Source organism: Myiozetetes cayanensis, unplaced genomic scaffold (genome assembly GCF_022539395.1).
Source record: "Myiozetetes cayanensis isolate MyiCay16 unplaced genomic scaffold, myiCay2020 scf17, whole genome shotgun sequence".
NCBI lineage: Eukaryota > Metazoa > Chordata > Aves > Passeriformes > Tyrannidae > Myiozetetes > Myiozetetes cayanensis.
In genome coordinates this window covers 9799849-9818875 of record NW_026087378.1, presented here as the reverse complement: position 1 = coordinate 9818875, position 19027 = coordinate 9799849, and the positions used below count along the sequence as shown (strand labels likewise).

At 46.5% G+C, this 19027-nt stretch overlaps 1 protein-coding gene across 3 annotated transcripts; it reads left to right on the top strand.

The window, feature by feature from the left end:
• Window position 1: 1 nt before the first annotated feature.
• MFAP3 (microfibril associated protein 3) lies at window positions 2-10404 on the top strand. 3 transcript variants are annotated; one of them, XM_050311985.1, is made up of 3 exons: window positions 2-70; window positions 4605-5063; window positions 6413-10404. In XM_050311985.1, the coding sequence occupies exons 2-3, from the start codon at window positions 4787-4789 to the stop codon at window positions 7156-7158; spliced, it is 1023 nt and encodes a 340-aa protein (XP_050167942.1). In that variant the 5' UTR covers window positions 2-70; window positions 4605-4786; the 3' UTR covers window positions 7159-10404. The 3 variants fall into 3 exon arrangements, with proteins under 3 accessions (XP_050167942.1, XP_050167943.1, XP_050167941.1); XM_050311986.1 differs by lacking the exon at window positions 2-70 and adding an exon at window positions 1355-1492; XM_050311984.1 differs by lacking the exon at window positions 2-70 and adding an exon at window positions 2451-4115.
• Window positions 10405-19027: the final 8623 nt, after the last annotated feature.

Genomic DNA, 19027 nt, shown 5'->3' with positions numbered 1-19027 from the left:
CGGGGGAAGCGCGTCCGGGCGGCGGGGCCGGCGGAGCTGCGGGACGGGCCGGGCCCGGCACCTCGTCCCGGTGAGAGCGGCGGGGCTGCCGGGCTCGGGCCGCGGCGGGAGCGGGAGGCGGCGGGCCCGGGTCCCGCCGCGCTGTTCTGGCCTGGAAATGGAGCGGGGGGTCGGGAATAGGGGCGGGTTTGGAGGGTAACGAAGGTGGTGAAGGGCCTTGAGGGGAAGGCACGCGAAGAGCGGCTGAGGGCACTTGGCGTGTTCAGCCTGGAGAAGAGCAGGCTGGGGGGGAGACCTCATGGTAGTTAAAACATGCTTGTGAGGGGAAGAGGAGGGGCAGCAGCGATCTCTGCTGTGCGAGCAGTGACGGGGCCCGAGGGAGCGGGCTGAAGTTGTGACAGGGCAGGTTTAGGTGGATGTTGGAAAGGAGTTCTTCCCCCAGAGGGTGGTGGGGCACGGGGCAATCTCCCCAGGGCAGTGGTCACGGCCCCAAAGCTGGCAGAGCGCAGGGAGCGTTTAGACAACGCGCTGAGGCACGGGGTGGGATTGTTGGGGTGTCTCTGCAGGGCTAAGGGATGGGCCCGATGGTCCTTGAGGGTCCCTTCCAGCTCAGGATAGGTGTCCCTCTGGCTCCAGCAGCCTGGCAGGAGCAGGGATTTCCCACAAGCGAACTTGGAGCGTGCAGGGCTGGGCTGTGGGTTTCTGTTCTGTGGGCCTTTGTGCCCGGTCGTTTAGCTGACAGCAAAAAAGCCGGTTTTGGTGCCCAGCCAGTACCGTGTCCATGGCGAGTGACCCCCGTGACAGGGGTCAGGCAGCCAAGGGAAACAACACATCCCATCAAGTGCGAGGCTGGCCCTGGTCTGCTGTGGATTTGGATTTTGGGTTGGATTTTGGGCTGTGGGTGCTGCTGCTCCCCGGCGGAACCTTGGCTGGCGCCAGCAGAGGGTGAGCCCTCCCTGTGCCCTCTCCTGCACTGGGAGCACCCGGAATGGCTTTTGTCAAGACCATGCTGTCTGTTTTCATAAACTTCCCAGGAGTTATTGTGTGCAGGGCTCTGCCAAATGCGTCTCCCTGGTTTGACAGGGGGTCAGGGGGGGCCTTGCAAATGTTGTTCCTGCAAGGCATCACGGTGCGAGCAGGAGGGTGTTCTCCGTGCTGGAGCGATCCATTTGGATCCATCTGCGTGCAGTGTTCCCAGTGAGCACGCTGTAAGTGCCAAAACTCGTTTCCACGTCGCGTGCCAGAAGTGTCAGTCGGTCAGAGCAGCCTGTGCTCTGTCAGGTGTGTCTCGGTTTTATTGCTCCATGTTACTCCAGGTATGGAGCGATGTTGTAAGGAGTGAATGTAAAGCCGTTATAACTCGCAACCTCTTGGGCCCCAATTTTGCAGTGCCATATAAATGTGTGTAATTTTAAGTACTACCGGCACTTCCACTGACCTCGGTGGGACTACTTAGAGTGCTCCGAGTTAAACACGAATACACTTCTTCAGGGTAAGAGCCAAGGATGACTCATACAAGCTCATGCATCACAGATTTTTATCTTTCCGCTGCTATTTGTTGTCACAACTTATGGTTTAATAAAGGTTAAATATGTTGAGCTCGGCTTCGGGTTCAGTTGTAAAATAGCCAGTTTCTATTCTGCACATTTCATCTATTTTGCTTGAACTTAACACTTTCTTGAGGAATTTTGATGTTGGCACTGATCATGCTTTATCCTTTTTGGGTCCTTTATCAGCTCCAGCATCTGTTTTGCATAAGTGCAGTGGTTGAAGAATATGGATTTTGCAAATTGTTTTATTGTTCCCAGCACTCGGCAGTGAGAGATCATTGTCTGCTTAGCAATAATGGCTTTTCCAAAAGACAAACAATTTCTAATAAATCAGACCTCGAAGAATTTAATAGTAAAATTAAATGACCCATCACCAATGGTTTATACATTATGCAGGCTCAGTGCAAGTATAGTGGAGAGCATATGCAATTACTGAAGATAATTATTCTTGTGAGGGGAAATGTTGCTGAGTATTTCTTGTGTTAAATAATTGAGTGAGATTCCTAATGTCGTTTTAGGAGGAGCGTCACAGACACTTGGAAATCTAACAATTTAAATTTAATAATTTAAAATTTCAATAGCACAGGCAAAGTACAGGAGGCACTGGAATTGTTCTGTAATAAATCTAAAGTATCAGTTGGGAGGTTATTGTTTTAGAAGACTGTAAGTTGTTATGTGCCTACCATTCGAGACTGAAGAGGAGGGTTTGTCTTTACTGCAAAGTTGTAACTGCATCAGGTGCTGTGAAGTCAGGTCTGATGCATGCAAAAGCCATTAAGTGCAGTGGCATTTTTAGCTGAAGGCAGCTGGGTCGTGGGATGATGTCAGCTCAAGATCTGTGACTGCAGTGTCTCACTTGCCACCACGAGCTGTGACAGACTCTCAAACAGCAGCTCCAGCAATTCAAATGTCAGTGGTCCACAAACCGCTCGCAGTCCTCAGCCTGCCTGTAAGCAATCTGCACGAGGTTACCAAAATAAGCAGGTCTGTTGTCAGCAGCCTTCTGAAGGCTCTGAGACACTCTGAAAATACCAGGGGTCTAAAAAAGGAAGGTTAAAACCCCTCCTTCAAACAGAATAATAGTTGTTGATCAACAGCAGCCTCAGTATTGCGTCATTTTCAGAGCTGTGCCATTGCTGTGGATGGGATGCTCTTCTCTGGAGGCAGCAGGACTCAGTAAACACTTCCCCCAAAGCTGGTGAAAAAATAGGAATGAAAGAGCCCTTGGTACTGTTTTTAACTGTTTAACTGTGGGAAAGTAGCTTCTTCAGCACAATGGTATAATTGAGTTCTCAGCTCTGGTCTCATCTTGAGTGAAAGGACAAAAGGCATGATAGAAAACAGAGTGCAGCCAAAGATTAAAAAAAAAAAAAGAAGAGGGCAGATGAAGGGATTTCTGTTTACAGAAGAACAAGTAGGGAGCCTGTTTTCCAGTTTCTCTTGCGGGATTCAGTGCGTGAGTTGGTTAGTCAAGCTTGAAGGAGAGTTGGGCACAGCTGTCTTCTTTGCCTTCCTTGTTAAACTGGTTCTGGCAATAGCTGCAACAGAATTGGAAATGGGTCAGATAACACGTTTCTCATCAGATGTCAAGTCTGGAATCTGGTTTGACCTTAGACAAATTAACTGAAAAAAATTCCTAGTCTGGATAGCATCTTGTCAGCAGAATTTCTCTCTCTTGAGTATGCCTGGATTTTCTCTGATAAAAAACAATTAGTACAAATCACCTGGCTTTATGTGTATTTCATTATTTTTCATAAGTGCTTTAGGTGGTGATAACTAGTGATTCTGGAAGGATGAGAAGTGTCTGCATTATTTATTAAGAAAATGTGTTCCTTTCTGTTGTGATATTTATAAAATTTGCTTCTACAGCATCTGTTATTGGTAGAAGAAAGGATGATAAATTTGAAGTCACACAGTCAGTGGTATGAAGTGAGATATTCTTTAGGATAACATTTGGGCTTGTGGCTTCTGTACTTCATAAATTTTTTTTTTAGGGAGCAGTCTAGATGGAATTATAGCTTCAGGGAACACATATTGGATTACAAGTTTTCTTGAATCAAGCAGCCGGAAAAATTGATTACAGATTTATCAGTGTCATCTCATTTTGTTACAAGTTGGTTTTATTCTGTCTTGTAAGAGAGGAAAATCTTTGTGTGCAAAAGACATAAAATTAAAGGCTGTAGCCTGATGTCTTAAAATATCTTATGTGCACATTAATTTGAAGATAATCTGTCCCTAGACAAAACAGTTTTTCAATTTGCTATGAAGTTTGGGTAGAGAAGATGAGGAATGAGATATGACTGCTGAGATGTAGCAACACAGAGTAAAAGATTTTCAACAGGAGCTCATTGTAAAACAAACAGGAATAAAAAGAAGCAGTCTTATAAAATGCAGCAGCAGCAAGAGAGATTGCAAAAAAGGAAGTGTTTTCAGACAGCAGTATCCTGATGGGCAGAAAGGGACTTCCTCTCTGTTGTTTTATGGCTGCCAAGAGTTTTCCTAAGAAATTATAAGCATATTATATAGTATTAAGACATCTAACACTGATTGTGCCTCTAAAATCAAGTAAGTAGATGTATAAATGCTAAAAATCTGATGTGTGTGTGTGCTCTGGCTTTTTTCTGGGTTGTAAATGAAAGATTGGATTTAGAAAACCAGGGCTTAAAAGCACTTTGATATTGGTGGGGAGGGAGGCAGAAATTACATCCTCTTTCTCACTTTTCTTCCTCCATTAAGAAAGCACTTCTAAAGATAATTATGCACTTCAAGCAGTCTGAACAATTTGTTCTTTTTTTAAAACCTTTTTCCCCTTAATGATTATTGTTCCTGAGATTATTTATTTGGTTGGGAAGATGAACATCTAGTGGACTGGAGGTTGGGCTAATGCCTTCTTACCCTCGTTTCATTACTGCGTTCTGAGCACAGCTCTGATTTGGAACCTCTCAGCTGACAGTTTGTGTTATGCTAATCGAAATCTGTTTACTGGAAACGAAATTTGAATATGCTGTAACCTTGCTGTCATTAATAAACTTACTGCCTTTTTTTTTTTTTCAGTTGGACTTCCAGTTTCCACTTCAAATATTGATGGTCTCAAAAGTGCATTTGGATCCAAGACATCTTCCATCACAGAACAAATCAGGAGCCTCCTCTCCTATCTCAGAGCAATACAGACAGCTTAATATCATATGACCTCATTTCTCCATATTAAATGAAAAAAGAATTTTCACTAGCTTTCCATGAAGCTCAGCTGCTGCCTGTTAATTTTGACTGTTAGTGCTGATCTTTCAGTTGGATTCACAGTGGAAAATGTAGCTTTTAACAGGACAGTTGCTTTTGGGTCTTTCAATGCATCACTTCATGCAGTGTCTCAAGCTTTAATAAGTTCTCCAGCACACCATGATATCATAGCCAAAGAGGGGACCAGTATTTTAATTGAATGTAAACTGAACATCAGCCAGTATGAACATATCCTTTGGTATAACTCCAGGGGACACCTACTTGAACAGCAAGATGGTGAGTTTTCCTGCTGTTTTCTGTCCTTCAGTATTCCCTTTTCATACAGTACCTGAAAACCTCTGGGGCTTTATTATAATTTTCTCTTCCTATCCTCCCATTTTTACAGTTGGGAGATAAGGAGAAAGCAAGACAAAACTCTTTGCTTGTGAATTATACCTGAGTTCTTCTGTCCCAGTCCATCCATCCTGCTTTGGTGCCCCACAGAATCACTCAATATAGAAGAAATGAGTTTGCACCTTACCAGGCACTAACTGATGTTTTTACTTATTATTTCTCTGGTTTAGATTATATTTTTCCAAACACATGAATTAAACACAGTTGTCCACAACTTGTGACCTTTTCCAGCTGGCAGTCGGTGCTTTAATTTTGTTACAGGGTATTTTAAAGCATGGTAACTTAGTGCATTTATTTTCTGCTTTAACCACCAGTGAGACTGTGGAAAGTACCACAGTATGTAATGGCCAACAATGCAATACGTGCTATTTAACCCTCTTGTACTGAGGGGGAGTATATTTTTCTAGCTATTTGCTCTTAGAGTTCTGTCCTTGTAGTTAGTTGTTAATTTAAAAAATATGTTTTGGAGATGCATGTGTTTTTCTCTATTAGTATTAATGAAGACCATCAAACTAATTGATAGGATTTGTTGGAGGCCATCTTTCTGCCTTAAGTATTCGGTAACCTTTTTGTAGTTATAATGCCATCTGGAGATTAGTTCAAAGTAGAGTAATTAGAAGAATAAGTTATGAAAATAGTTCAAAGTAGAGTAATTAGAAGAATGAGTTATGAAAACAGTTTTCCCCCTAAGTTATAAACGCGCAGCAAATGCTGTATAAAGCTTCTTCTATTGATTTCTTTTTACTTGGGTTTTGTGTGTCAGCACTGCATGCTCAGCAGAAAACCATGTCTTCAAGAAAATCCTGGGTTCTTTTGCCAGCAGAGCCATTTACAGACTGATCTCTCTCGTGGGTCAGTTGACTTTTGATTCTGAATGTATGGAAAATTAGACTTTATGGAGGACAGTCTTTTAACAAAAGCCCAAGTTAAAAATTGGGATCCCTGTCAGAAAGAGCTGGCAGTCCAGAAGCACTCTAGAGAGTGCAGATGAGAGAAGGAGGAAAATCCAGTGTAGCATGCAGTATAATTTACCATTAAGCAGTAGGATTGGTAAGTGGGTTATGGCTTTCTGTATCACCAGCATGAAAAGGACACTGCAGTGTTGGTGTTATGCTAGAAGTGGGCTGCTTACTGCCAAGCTCTGACTCCTGTTGATGGAGCAAACAGCACATGTGTAGTTAACCCAGTGATTTTTGTTTCATGAGCTTGGTTTATTTCTTTCCAATCTCCAGGTGACCGGTGGAGGATTGCTGATAATTCCCTTAACATCACAAAGGTCAACTTTGCTGACCGGGGCCGATACACGTGTGCAGGCATTAACCATAATGAGACCTTGTATTACACAGTCACTCTGAGGGTTACCTTCACCTCAGGAGACATGAGTATCTACTACATGATTGTGTGCCTCGTTGCCTTTGCCATCACCCTCATTTTGAACATAACCCGTCTGTGCATGATGAGCAGCCACCTCCGCAAGACAGAGAAGGCGATCAATGAGTTCTTCAGGACGGAAGGGGCTGAGAAGCTTCAGAAGGCTTTTGAGATAGCCAAGCGTATCCCTATCATCACATCTGCCAAAACGCTGGAGCTGGCCAAAGTCACTCAGTTTAAGACCATGGAGTTTGCTCGGTACATCGAAGAGCTTGCCAGAAGCATTCCCCTTCCACCTCTGATCCTCAACTGCAGGGCGTTCATGGAGGAGATCTTCGAGGCCGTGCGGGTGGACGACCCCGATGAGGTCAGCAAGGAGGACAAAGAGTCCCAAGGCTGCGGCGCCCAGGCTGCCATATTCCCCATCAACCCCGAGATGAAGCGCAGCGACTCCCCAGCTGGGGATTCCGACGATGGTTCCGTGAGCGAGCAGGGCCAGGAGATCGCCGTGCAGGTGTCCATCCACCCGCAGTCCGAGGTGCAGAGCATCGACACCGTGTCCCACGACAGCTGCCAGTTTGCGCCTTCTGAGGAGGGCACCTGCTGAGTCCTACATTCCAAAGGGGGGTGAAGGAAGCTGGGGTGACCCAAAGATACTGTGAGAAAGGGGTCTGCAAACAAGCTGCCTCAGTCCCACGTGCACAACAGTTTTCCAAATTGCAAGGTGCCAGAACTAGTTCTGAAATCTGTATTTCCTGTCAGTGTTGATCTAACGATTTAAGGCTGTTAGAAGAGGCCACTTGGAATATTGTGTGGGGGCTTTTATTTTTAAAGCAGGCTTGCTGTACTTAACAGAGTTACAAAACAGGAATTCTTTGTCCTTGTCTCCTTGGTAGCTTCTGATACTTCTGATCAGTGTTAGAAGTGGCCAAGCTGAGCAGTACAACTTGCAATAAGGTCTTTTCCTTTGTGAATTATTTCTTTCTTCACAAAGTTGAGCCGAAATTCCCTTGAGTCGGTGTTGTTGTCCTGATGATTCGAGTTGTGTGCTCTTTTTGAGTTGCCTCTTGGTGTGTGCAGCCCATCAGAACCGCGGTGAGCTTGAACAAATCTGTTTCGTGTCGCGTGCTTCTATGTTGCTATCAAAATGTACTGTACTTAGGAAAAGTACCAGGATCTGCTGCTGGATTAAACAAATTTTGCTGTAGTTTCAAAGCAGCTTGGAGAACAACCAGGGGGTCTCAGTTTTCCATGCACCTGCAGGAAACTTGTACATACTCTAGAAGCTTGTTGCTTAAACTTGGTGCTGATGCCAAAGCGCCTTACCCTGGTTCTGTCCCGCAGAATGGAGCAGTAACAGCACTGCCAGCACTGCCTGGCTTTTGACTTTGCTTTGATTTCACTCACTATAGAAAAATCCAAAGTTTTATATTGTATTTGACATTGTTGTGAGAAGTGAACGACAGTAATAACACAGTGGCATAACTAATGAATAAACTCATCTACAGACAGGTGTCTCAGGCACTTCTTTCTGAGCGTTATGGTTTCTGAGCATTATAGGAAAGCAGGTAAAAAGTAGTGACACTTGCTCTGCTCTGGCTAGCACTGTCAGGAGGCAGTGGCAGAGAGATTGGCTGGTGGAGGGGCTGGCAAACAGCTCAGCCAGACCCTGTTTACGGTGTGGAGTTTACAGGGTGGAGCCCAGCCTTATCCACTGAAGAGGGTGACAGAAGGGAGAGGTGCAGGTGCTGACATAACACACAAGTACTTCACCCAGGATCTCCCACGTGGCTTCCGCAGCTGTAGAGGTCCAGCCTCCAGGAATGGGAGGGCACACAAGAATCTAATTTCTTCTTTCACTCTTTGGTGCTGATTTTTTTTTTTCTCCTTAACACTTGTAAGTTGCATCATTTAAATAGCATTTTCTATCCTGTTGAGATTTAGTAGATGTAAAGCTTGTAAGCACTCCACAAATTAATTTCTTACAACTACTGGAAGCATATTGCCATATAATTTTAACAACTTGGCAATAGGAGCGCCATTTAATTTCCCACAACTCTTTTTTCTTTCCTTATTATTACAGAAATGTCAGTTGAACAAGTGATTCTGGACGGCTGCTCAGGATTCTTAAGAGGATTTGACGTTAGATTTACATGAGTAGAGGTAGAAAACAAGCAGGCACTGTGGTAATAGCAGGGTGGGGCCATCTGTGGTAATTCATGCTCTGAACAAATTATAGTTATCATATCAGAGAGGGGGAAATGACAGCATCTGTTACCATTTTAAACTACCTTCTGGGGAAAGTCCTGCAGTCAGCCACCAGTAAATGTACCCTAGTTGCCTTTGGCCTGTGGGGTAAAAGTGGTTTTTGTCAGGAAGGAAGGAAATTGGTAGCCTTGGTTATAGTAGCATTCCCACCGGCTTGGTGCCATTTCCCGGATTGTAGCAAACTTTATCTGCTTCAGGGGAATAAAGCCTTCTGTAGACACTTAGAGTAGCTACTGCCCTCAACAGTAACTTCTTTTTTTGCTTCCATAGTTTGATGGCACTTTATGTCCAGGTGAAAAGTTTGTATAGTTTTGTGTAAGCATTTGGTTTCTTTAAGTTCTTCGAGGCGATCAGTGTTAAAAACACTCTGTGAATAAATACCTAGTTTTCTCAGAAGCCCTGCTAAGATGCTACTGGCTTCACTTCTGTACTGCAATGAGTTCTGCAGGTTTGTTGCACATGTGTGGGTGTAGATTTGGGGGTTTGCACCCTCTAGGGTGTCCTACTCAAAAGACATGAAGACTACAAGAGATTGATTTGTTTGAATCTCCTTTGTGCCAGAGGCCATCAGAATTGTACCTGCACCTGCCTTATTTCCCATAAACAGCTCTCCCTGCTTCTGTGGAACTGTTGCATGATATGCAGCAGTAGCACATTGGATATTTAGCCCCAAACTACACACACACAATGAGAGATGCCACTACAAAATCTAAGGTCCATTTAACTGCTTCCTAAGAAGCAGTTATGATTGACAGATGTCTCATCAGAAGTGGCAGCCGAATGGCACTGGAGGTGTGTCAGATGGGTGTCAGGAGAGCAGTTTCTAGATTAATTTGATCCGTTCTTTGATTTTTATAGTTTACATAGCTCCAAGTTCTTACTAAGCACAGTTACCTGGTGTCTTTGTGTGTCCTGTTGCTGATGGAGAGGAATAAAGGTGCATAAAGGTCCTCAGAAATGCAGTTGCAGTGTCAATTGCTGGATAGCAAAGCTCATTAAATTAATTTCATTCCTGGGAAAGGGGGTTAGAAAGAGATTTCACTATATCAGGAGTACTTACTGCATGTAGGAACTGATCCTCCCACTGAATTCAATTAGAGCATATTTGGAGCTCTGGTGTATTTTACAGGATTTTTATGCATCTGAAGCAGGGACGATGGTGATGTTATACAGTAAAAGTGATTTCCAGAGAATGCAATTTGACACTGGTTTCCAAAGAACTTGTGAACTATTCTTGTTATCCAGAGAGTAGATATGTGCACTTAAATTTCTTTGATGAATCTGATTGAACATTAACGTTGAAAGTGTTTCTCTCTTAACTTTTTGTAGGATGAGGAGAGTCTGCTGTAGTTTCCTTGCTTTAAACTAAAGTCTTTGACAATCACAAGGCTATTTTTTTTCTCTTCTTTGTGACTTACTTTTATTTTAAATAACATAAACTCTACTTGTTATCCAAGAGTAACTAAAACTAACTTTGTAGTGATTATTTGTATTACCTGGATTGTAATGTAACTGTTTGATGTAACCACGTAGGATTTCATACTTTCATAAAATGAATTGGTAGATTTTCAAAATAAATTAAAAAGAAAAACCTTGTTTGGGTGGAATTTTCTGTTTTTCAAGTAAGGAATGCCTGCCTCTCCAAGGTTAAGTAGCAGCTGTATTGAGCTCAGCAGAATGTTTGTTAGTCATCCTGACAAAGGTTGCTGGGATATTCAGTCATCTGACGGACCATTCCTGCTATGACATCTTTGTGTCTTTCATTTTTTTATGTCTCAGGCCCTGACAACATCTGTAATAATCGTTCCCAGCTGCATAAATGAACAGTTTACAGGCATGAAATGGTTTCAGGAAGATCCACATGTTCTTGATTTCACATTGCGAAGCGCAGTGCCCTTCAGCCACAAACCTGTGTTGTCTGTCCTTACCTTTTTCACGTGAGAAGGGGCATCCCACTGTGTTTTGGTGGCCAGGCTTGGGTTCCTAATCCCTTTGCAATCAATTCAGAGTGTTAAACTCTGCCAGGGGATGATCCCAAGGCTCACCCATCACCACTGGTTACACTGGGAAGCCGCATTTCCAACATGAGCATCTGATAGTGCTGATAATGGGGGTCTTCTGTGTGGGCATGTCCTGCAGCTCTGCCAGCCTGCAACACAAAGTGCCCTTGGTTAAGTTTAAACTGCATTCCCCTGCCCCAAACACCAGCTTGCTCTGGGTTACAGAGAAACCCTGTGGAACACAGTCAGTGGGGTTGTGCAAGTGTGAATGAGAGCAAATTTCACCCACACTGTTTTTAAAGAATAGTTTTGGGTTGCCAGTCTCTGCACTAGGCAGGTAATGTAATTAAAGCTGAATCTTGGGGATTTTCCCATGAGAATCTGCTGCTTAAAGGAAGAATTATTGGGCCCGTACTCTTCAGGCTAGGTCAGTATTCAGTCAGCATCTGCTTTCTGTCTCCTTGTTATGAGAGATGCATGAATGATAAAGGTTCAGTTTTTTAAAGCTCCTGTAACCTGACCCCAGCCACAGTGAACAAATTCATCTGCATCCATTTAAAGCACTTTTCCATCTGGTAACAGCAGATCATTGAAAAGGGAGCTGCATTAAGGATGATTGTACTTTAATTTTAGGTGCGCTCCTTTAAAAAAATACATTTTTTCTTAATGTTGCAGCACTTTTGTGCATCAAGTCTCCAGCTGGAGACACAGTGAAGACACCACGGTGTCATTCAACTCAGACAAGTTACAGCTTTATCGACTTTTCACTGAGCCAGGTCATTTCACACCAGCTGGGTCTCTCTCCTCTTCTCTTCTTTTATTGTATAGCAGCTCATTCAGATGTCTCCAAATACTGCCAGCTTTTTTGCATGTGGAAGTGAGAATTACACCATCATTCAAAAAAAAAAAAAAAAAAAAATTGTTCTGCTAGATGTTCAAATATCAAAAAAGCCCCAAAAGCAGGAAAGTTGTGCTTTATCCCTGGTAAGACAATGCCTATTCTTTGGTCACGCCTGGATGCCAATGAGCGTAATAATACTGAGCAATTAGGCCTTTCATTTTCGTTAGACTAATTAATTGTTTGCACAGTGCCCTGAATATGGAATCATTTTCCTTTGGAAAGGATAAAAGGATTAGAATGGCTTTATCCCAAGTTGCTCAGAACGTATTTTATTTATTTAATGGGAGAAAAATTCTCTCTCGCCCCGAATGCAAACCACACACTCGAGCGCTACGGCTGCGCTGGGACGTTTCCATCAGCGGAGATGCACACAGATCCACATATGTCCATCCATCTGCAGCCACGCTCCATATGGGATCTGGGGGCTCAGTTGCATGTCAATGAGCCTGCAGAGGCTGGAGTCACGGTCGTGTGCACTGCTGGGTTTGGATGTCAGCCGTGGTCAGACGCTGGAGAGGGATGAACACACCCCTTGGAGTTCAGCACCGTGATGACAGCAGGTATAAATGCACTGGAGACAGTCTCAAGGGGTTTGTACTAAGTAAATCAAAGGCAAATGAAAGCTGGGCCAGGATTTCATGAAGAGACCCAGTGGACACAATATTGCGGACACTACTGCCAGCTCTTTTTTATGTTTGTCCTATTCAGTTCCTCTTCGTGCTACTGTTGTTATTAAATATATATTTCATATTAAATGGCTCCAAGTGTAACACAAGCTTGCAGAAAGGCATTTCAGTGGAAAGTGGGGAGACGTGTTCAGCCTTAAGTTTAAGGGACAGGCTGCCATCACACAAACTTTTTACTGAAGGAGTTGGAGATAGCTGGAGTTGCTGCCCTGCCTTCCCTTCTCCCTGCTCTGCTGTAAGGCCTGTTATGGACCATCTGCAAGAGCTGAAAGTGAAAACTCTGTCCTCTGCTACCTTCTCTTCCTCTGAAGATCAGGACACTGAGAACAGCCCTGGGTATGAAGGGAACATGAGAGGCCACCCAGGACATTCTCTCAGCCATAGATGTCTGTCCTGTCTTAAAAACACCCACTGGCAGAAATGTTGTATCTCCCAGGCAATCTGTTCTCCTGCTAAACTATCCTGACTTACTGGGATGATTCCCTGTTATCTTTCCCCATCTCTAAATGCATCACCTATCTCCTCCTTTCAGTGCCTGCTGCTGCTACATCTGTAGCCCAAATCAGGGCCATCCCAAATGCACAGGAAAGGAATTGGAGGGTGGCATAAAGCAGGGACCAATACTTGACCTTATGTGCCTGCCATGCCTGCATAGGTCATTCTGTGCTCAGGCCAAGCCTGCAGAATTTAACTGAAAGTCAAACTCATTTTGTTTATTTGATGCCTGGATGTCTGAGTGTTGCTTCTGGGGCCTTGGACCTTCTTGCTGTCCAATTGTGCTGGGTCATAGAAAGGCCCCTGACACCAGTGCTGGCAGCCAGCAGTCCCTGCCCCTATTCCTGTCAGATGGGTAACTCCAGTATTTCGGGTGCAGCAGTCTCGTGATTGCTTCGTATTTATACCTAGTAGGGGATGGAAAACAGACCCTGCAAAGCATGAGCCTGTTCTACCATTATCTGAAGATATTTTCAACATTTCACTTTCTTTCCCTCCTTGGTGTCTTCACTTTCCTACATGGAAATATTCAGAGTATCTCATCTGATCAGTGGGAGAATTCCAAGTTTTCTTTGGGTTTGGGTTCACCTTTTGTGAGGTTTTCTCAAGCTTAACTCTCCTAAATAATGACTAGGGAGGAAGACAGTAGACCAGAACAGACATGAAGGAGTTTGGACAACTGTCCTAAAGTAGAGGACAGGTTTGCTTTAGAAATCCTATATGCATCACAATCCGTTATAGAGAGTTGGCTTTAACAGCAAATCTCTTGCAGCAGGGTGTCACTTCACTTCCACAGATTACTTGAAATGCTTTATTAATTTGATGACCTTGTGGGCTCTCAGAAAAAGCCATTTCTCAGTGTTTTTGGGAAAGAGAACTCTGAGCAAAAGGGACTGTTCTGTTGCTCAGATTTATTGCTTGGCTGACTTAATTCATCGTTCAAACATGATGATTTTTAGCTGCTGGGCAGCGGCCCTTGCAATGTTGAAACTAATTAACTGCTAGAACACTTTTTAGTAAGGCTATTTTCTTACTGGGTTTGGGTTTTAGTTTTTTTTATTTTTTAATCCACAGAAATAAAGCAAACACGATCCTTGAAACACAGGTTGCATGGATACGGTATCACCACAGACTCAGCGCTGAATGTCTCCGTGTTACAAAGGAAGGCTGCTGGCTGTCCCTGCTGCCAACGTGACACTGCACCAAGATGAGAAAAGAGACAACATCTGAAGGCAGAGGAAAGGAGGGGTGCCGGAGTCATGACAAAGCAAGGACTGGGAGAACAGCAGGAGAGGTTTTGAATATACACTCAGGATCCACGGCCATCCTGATCCACCTGAGCTGTGGACCTCGCAGGCAGGTGGAGGCCAGTGGCTCTGCAGCAGGGCAGGCCTTGCTCCCATTCCTTCATCCCCACCACAACTCTTGCAGCCTGTATTTCTGAAAGAACCCTGAGCTTCATAGCTCAGATAGATCTTAAGGGCTGTGATGCCTGCTGTCAGGACCTCATCAAAGCCTTGCGAGGGAGGAAAAAGTAGGGAAAGGGGAGTCACTGTCAGGATGCACTTGGCTGCAGGAAGTTACTGGTTGTTATCTCATCAGGGACTTCGGCTCATCAAAATATTTCCTGGGAAAACCTGCAGCATTTAATGGTGTTGTCTAAAGATGGCATAAACAGGTCTAGAAGCTCAAACAGAGACAAATTCAACGTCTGTGTATTTGTTCCTACAGTCTTTTGCAGAGCACTATTGCCTTGCTCCCTGCTCCAACTCCATAGCTGCTAACTGAAAGCAGGGAATCCCCTCACTGGCTCCAGCAAGCTCCCCATCTGTCTTTTTTCCTGGCAGTTTGGTTACCTTCATCATCATTTTTAAATGCAGTGCTTCAAATGCCATTAGTGGTCACAGAGAATGGCAATTCTCTCAGCATGCCTCAACCACAGTGACCTCCTTGACTGGCAGCAGAGAGCACATCTTTCTCCTGTGAGTTTGGGCTGGGAGTGTCAGCCCTAGCTGTCAATTCACCTCCATCTGATTGTCTTCTTCCCTGCATTTCATTTCGCACATTTCCAGGATTTTCAGGCTTCTTCTGAAGCCTTAGGTTCTAGTTACTTGTCCCTGAAACACAGGAGTATAAAGCAGGTGTGTAATCAAGGAAATCTTATATCACTTGACTTGCTCTGAACAGAGAGGAAAGTGCAGAGGATCAGCTGCATCTGGGAGAGGCCATTTGGGGGGGACTCCAAAGGGACCATGAGGTTTTCTGTCTGCTAGTTCTCTAGGTGAAGTAAGAGGACAGTTGGTGAAGGTTTGTCATGGAAGGTGGTTGTATAAGAGAAAACAGAGTTTGGTGTCTGGGAGAGTCCAAGATAGCACCTTGGGGCAGGTTGTACTGATGAGCTGCCCCATCTCTTAGCTCTCAGCCAGAGCATGTTCCAGCATCCTCTGGCCTGGCCTGGAGGCAGGACAGGACACAGTCAGGGTGTGAGGGGGACAGTGTCGAGGGCTGAGCGTGACCCCCCAGGTATGGGGCCAATGGACAGAGACCAATTCTCTTCAGTCCCTGACATTTCCCTGTGTACCAGTGAAGCCACCCCTGGAAAGAAGCCCACATGTTGTTCCACGTGCCTTCTCATTTGCCAGCCATCCCTGCTGATGTCTCTGTGCCTGTGAGCACCCGCACTTTGCTTCCAATCAGAACTGTCCTTGGAGCATCGCAGCAAAGTGCCAGGTGTGTCTTTGCTGCCACTCTCATCTCAGCAGCCCAAGGCTTTCGGTTTGTTTTGCTGAGTGGGAGCCTGGGTCAAGGCTTTTACGTGCCAAGCTGAATCCAAACAGCAAAAACACTCAGTTGAGCTCAGAGCCAGGATCTGGGCTGACAGTGACATTGGCAGGAGGGGCAGTTACCATGACGGGGAACAGGGAAATGCGGACAAAAAAGGGGGATGCTGGTGGTGGATGGGAAGGGAAGCCGTGGGGTCCCACTCCAGCGGTCGGTGGGTGGTGGGGACACATCTCAGCCAGGCAGCAGCGCCCAAGGCAGGCAATGGAAGGAGCTCCTCGCCTGGAGCCCCGCGAAGCGCCCCGGTACCGCTAGAGGCAGCTCTTGTTTTGTTTTGAGCAGGGAGGAAGCAGCCGGGCGCCGTGCCCAGGGACCGCGCTGCGGGCAGGAGGGATGGAGCTGCTCCTGCCTGCCCTGAGACAGCTCTTCCTCCAGGGAGGACCTGCAGCCCCTCGCCACAACCCCCCGGGATCCCGCAGCCCATTCCACAGCGGCTTTTCTCCGTGGTGGCAAACAAAGTGTGTTAGAGCCTGGGTGGGCAAAGGGACCCCCAGCACCTGGGGTGTGGGCCAGGCTGAACCCAGGGGAGAAGGGGTTGTAGGGACATGAGGGGCTCAGGGGGCTGAAGTCGGCACCTGGAAGGCGCGATGTCCGAGGGAGGAAGCTGGAATGAGAGCTGTGTGCCCGTGTCCTGCCCGCACCGAGAGCAATTCCCACCACTGGCATCCTGCAGCAGGAGGGCGGGAGATAAAAGCGAACGAGGAATGGATTTGGTTTGTCCTTCTTTCTTTGTAGATTAACAGATCCAGCTCTGACTGAGGGATTTAGTGATTACAGCGACTTAATTGCATGGGGAAAACATTTCCTAGCAATTACTTACGTGCCTGCCTTGGCTCGCCGGGTGTTTCCCTTCGCGCCGCGACTGCCTGTCATGGCACAGTGCCCTGGCACTCGGGGACACAGCCGGCTCCAGGGAAGGGCAGTCACAGCCTGGGTGGCACAAGCCCTGCCAGATGGATGCTACCTGCGCTCCTGTCTGCTGTGTGTCCTGGGAAGCCCTGGAGAGGCCGGATCCACTCACCCACCCTCCACTTGGCTCAGGCAGCCAGGCCAGTCCTTGGTGGCCAGGAGGCCCTTGGAGGCCTCCCACCCCTCTCTGTCGCACCGGGTTCAGCCTGGGTGAATTCCAGCATTGCTCTTTTCATTTCAGTGCAGCAGGAGAAGAGGCTTATGGTCACCTTAAAGGAATAAACGATGCATAAAAATATTTGATCAATTAAGCCAAATGATTTGGCAGGCGCAGGCTCCCGCTGTACCCATCCTCCTCACAATTGCCTCATTATCCAGCCCTAAATCAAGCTGTCACAGCTTTTTTTGGCTTAGGGGGGAGAGGGAGGGAGAGAGCGAGGGAAGGAGGGAGCTGCTTTCAAGTCTTCACCTCCAAAACAGAAAATCCTGAGCAGGGAGCGGGTCAGTGAGTCACCGAGAGCATCCTCCCGCCCGCCTTCCCCCGCCGCCTCCTCGCCGCTCGCTCCCGATCCGCCTGCGCTGCTGCTCCTCATTAATTTGATCGTGGAGCCGGGAGCGCGATGTGATTGCAGTGGCTGGAGCAAGGGCTAGTGCGGAGGCTTTGAGTTCCCCACAGGCTCTGTGTGGGGCCAGAGATGCCTGAAAGTGCCATTCCCAAAGCCACTGGCATGGTTGCTTGCTGCTGCCTGGGAAGCATCAGCATCCCAAGTATCCCGACTTGTTTCTTTCATCCTTAGGACAATGGAGTATCCCCAACCCTAAACACACGGAATCCCCTCTCAGAAAGGGTTCCCCTCACCCTCTGCCCTCCTTGGGCAACACCCTGGATGCTGTGCCAGATCTGTGTGATACCTCAAGTCTGATAAATTAATTAATTCATATTCATATTATTTTACTAATAAATTAATTAAAATCCCATTGATTCACTCTGCTGATATGGTGAAACAGCTGCAAACTCATCTGTTCATGGGAGCACAGCCAGGCTGACAGAGCATCCGCTTATGCTGTCACCCATACCAGACCCTTCAACCCAAGAAGAATAAAGAGGGGACCATGTGATGTAAACACAGACCCTGGCATACAAAACTGCTCTGAATGGAGTTAACAAAAAATGTGTCATTTTCTCCTGTCTAGGTAGCACCCCAGCAGGCAGGACAGGTGAGGATGCTGGCTCTGGTGGGCAGGCTGGGGCCTCACTCATCCCTGGGACCTGCTGTGCTGCTGGAGCTGCCACCAGTTCAAGTCGACGCTGGGTTGCTGATGCCAGAGCGACAACTCATGTGGGTGCCGTGTTCAATCCACACTGTTTAGTTTCTGAGCCTTTTTAACGCTGTCAAAACATGAGATGCTCCTGCTGCTTTCACAGCTTTGCTAATTGGCTGCAAAGAGCAGATTTCTGTTCAAATTGCAGCTACTTTTGAACTTTGAACTTGCCTTTAAAATCAAATTCCGATGGGTTTTTTCTCCCCTCCCCTTGCAAAGCTGTGAAGCAGCACAAGCAACAAGTCCCTCCCACAGTCCTCCTTGGAGGACCAAGGGCAGTTCACACACCCTGCAGGGATCCCACAAGGGCTTTTCTTCTCCCATGATTTTCCCCTTGGGCTCCTCTGGAATGTCTGGAAACAGAGGACTGGGGAGCACATGCCAACCCATCACCTGGAGCCTGCAAGCAAGACCTTCTCTGGGGATCACCTCCTGGGCTGAACCTCCAGCAGATGCTGTGGTGTTTCCAGCCCTTCCCACTCCAGCCTCATGGTACTCCCTTTTCCCTACTCCAGTGACTCTTCATTCCCCCTGACAAGCCCCTTTGATCCCGTAGGTGCTGGTGATGCTGCCGTGCACTGGGTACTGAGTGAAACATCTGCATGAGTCACAGTGATCTCTCTCTGCCTGTCCTGAACCAATCCCTGTGCTCTCTGTCTGTCCTGCACTCACATTCCATGCAACCAACTCTGCAGCTCAGATGTTCTCAGCTTGTTTTCCAGCTCTGCCAAAGCTGGGAACAGTTTGAGCTTCACAGCAGGGCTGGAGCCTTCCTGACAGCGCACGACTGGCAGCCTCTGCTTTTCCTTAGGTGAGGCCAAACAGGAGCTCGGGAAAAGCCCAAATGAATCCAGCAGCAGCTGGAGAAGGGCTGGTGAGCTGAGACATCTCCAGGCTCAAACTGCAATCCCCTGCAAACCACATTACAAGACTGGCCCTGGCCCAGCCCCTCGGCAGAAGTGATGTGAGGGGGAAGGGGGGAGCTGGACAGAGCCCCCTGACCCCTCTCTGGTCACCCCTGAGCTTGCACTGATGAAAATCTGGGCAATGCCC

Bases quoted from the DNA above. Each gene is read 5' to 3' on its own strand.
- MFAP3 (XM_050311985.1), top strand. From the start codon at position 4,787: ATGAAGCTCAGCTGCTGCCTGTTAATTTTGACTGTTAGTGCTGATCTT. The intron at 5,064-6,412 runs GTGAGTTTTCCT...TCCAATCTCCAG, and splicing joins CCTACTTGAACAGCAAGATG to GTGACCGGTGGAGGATTGCT.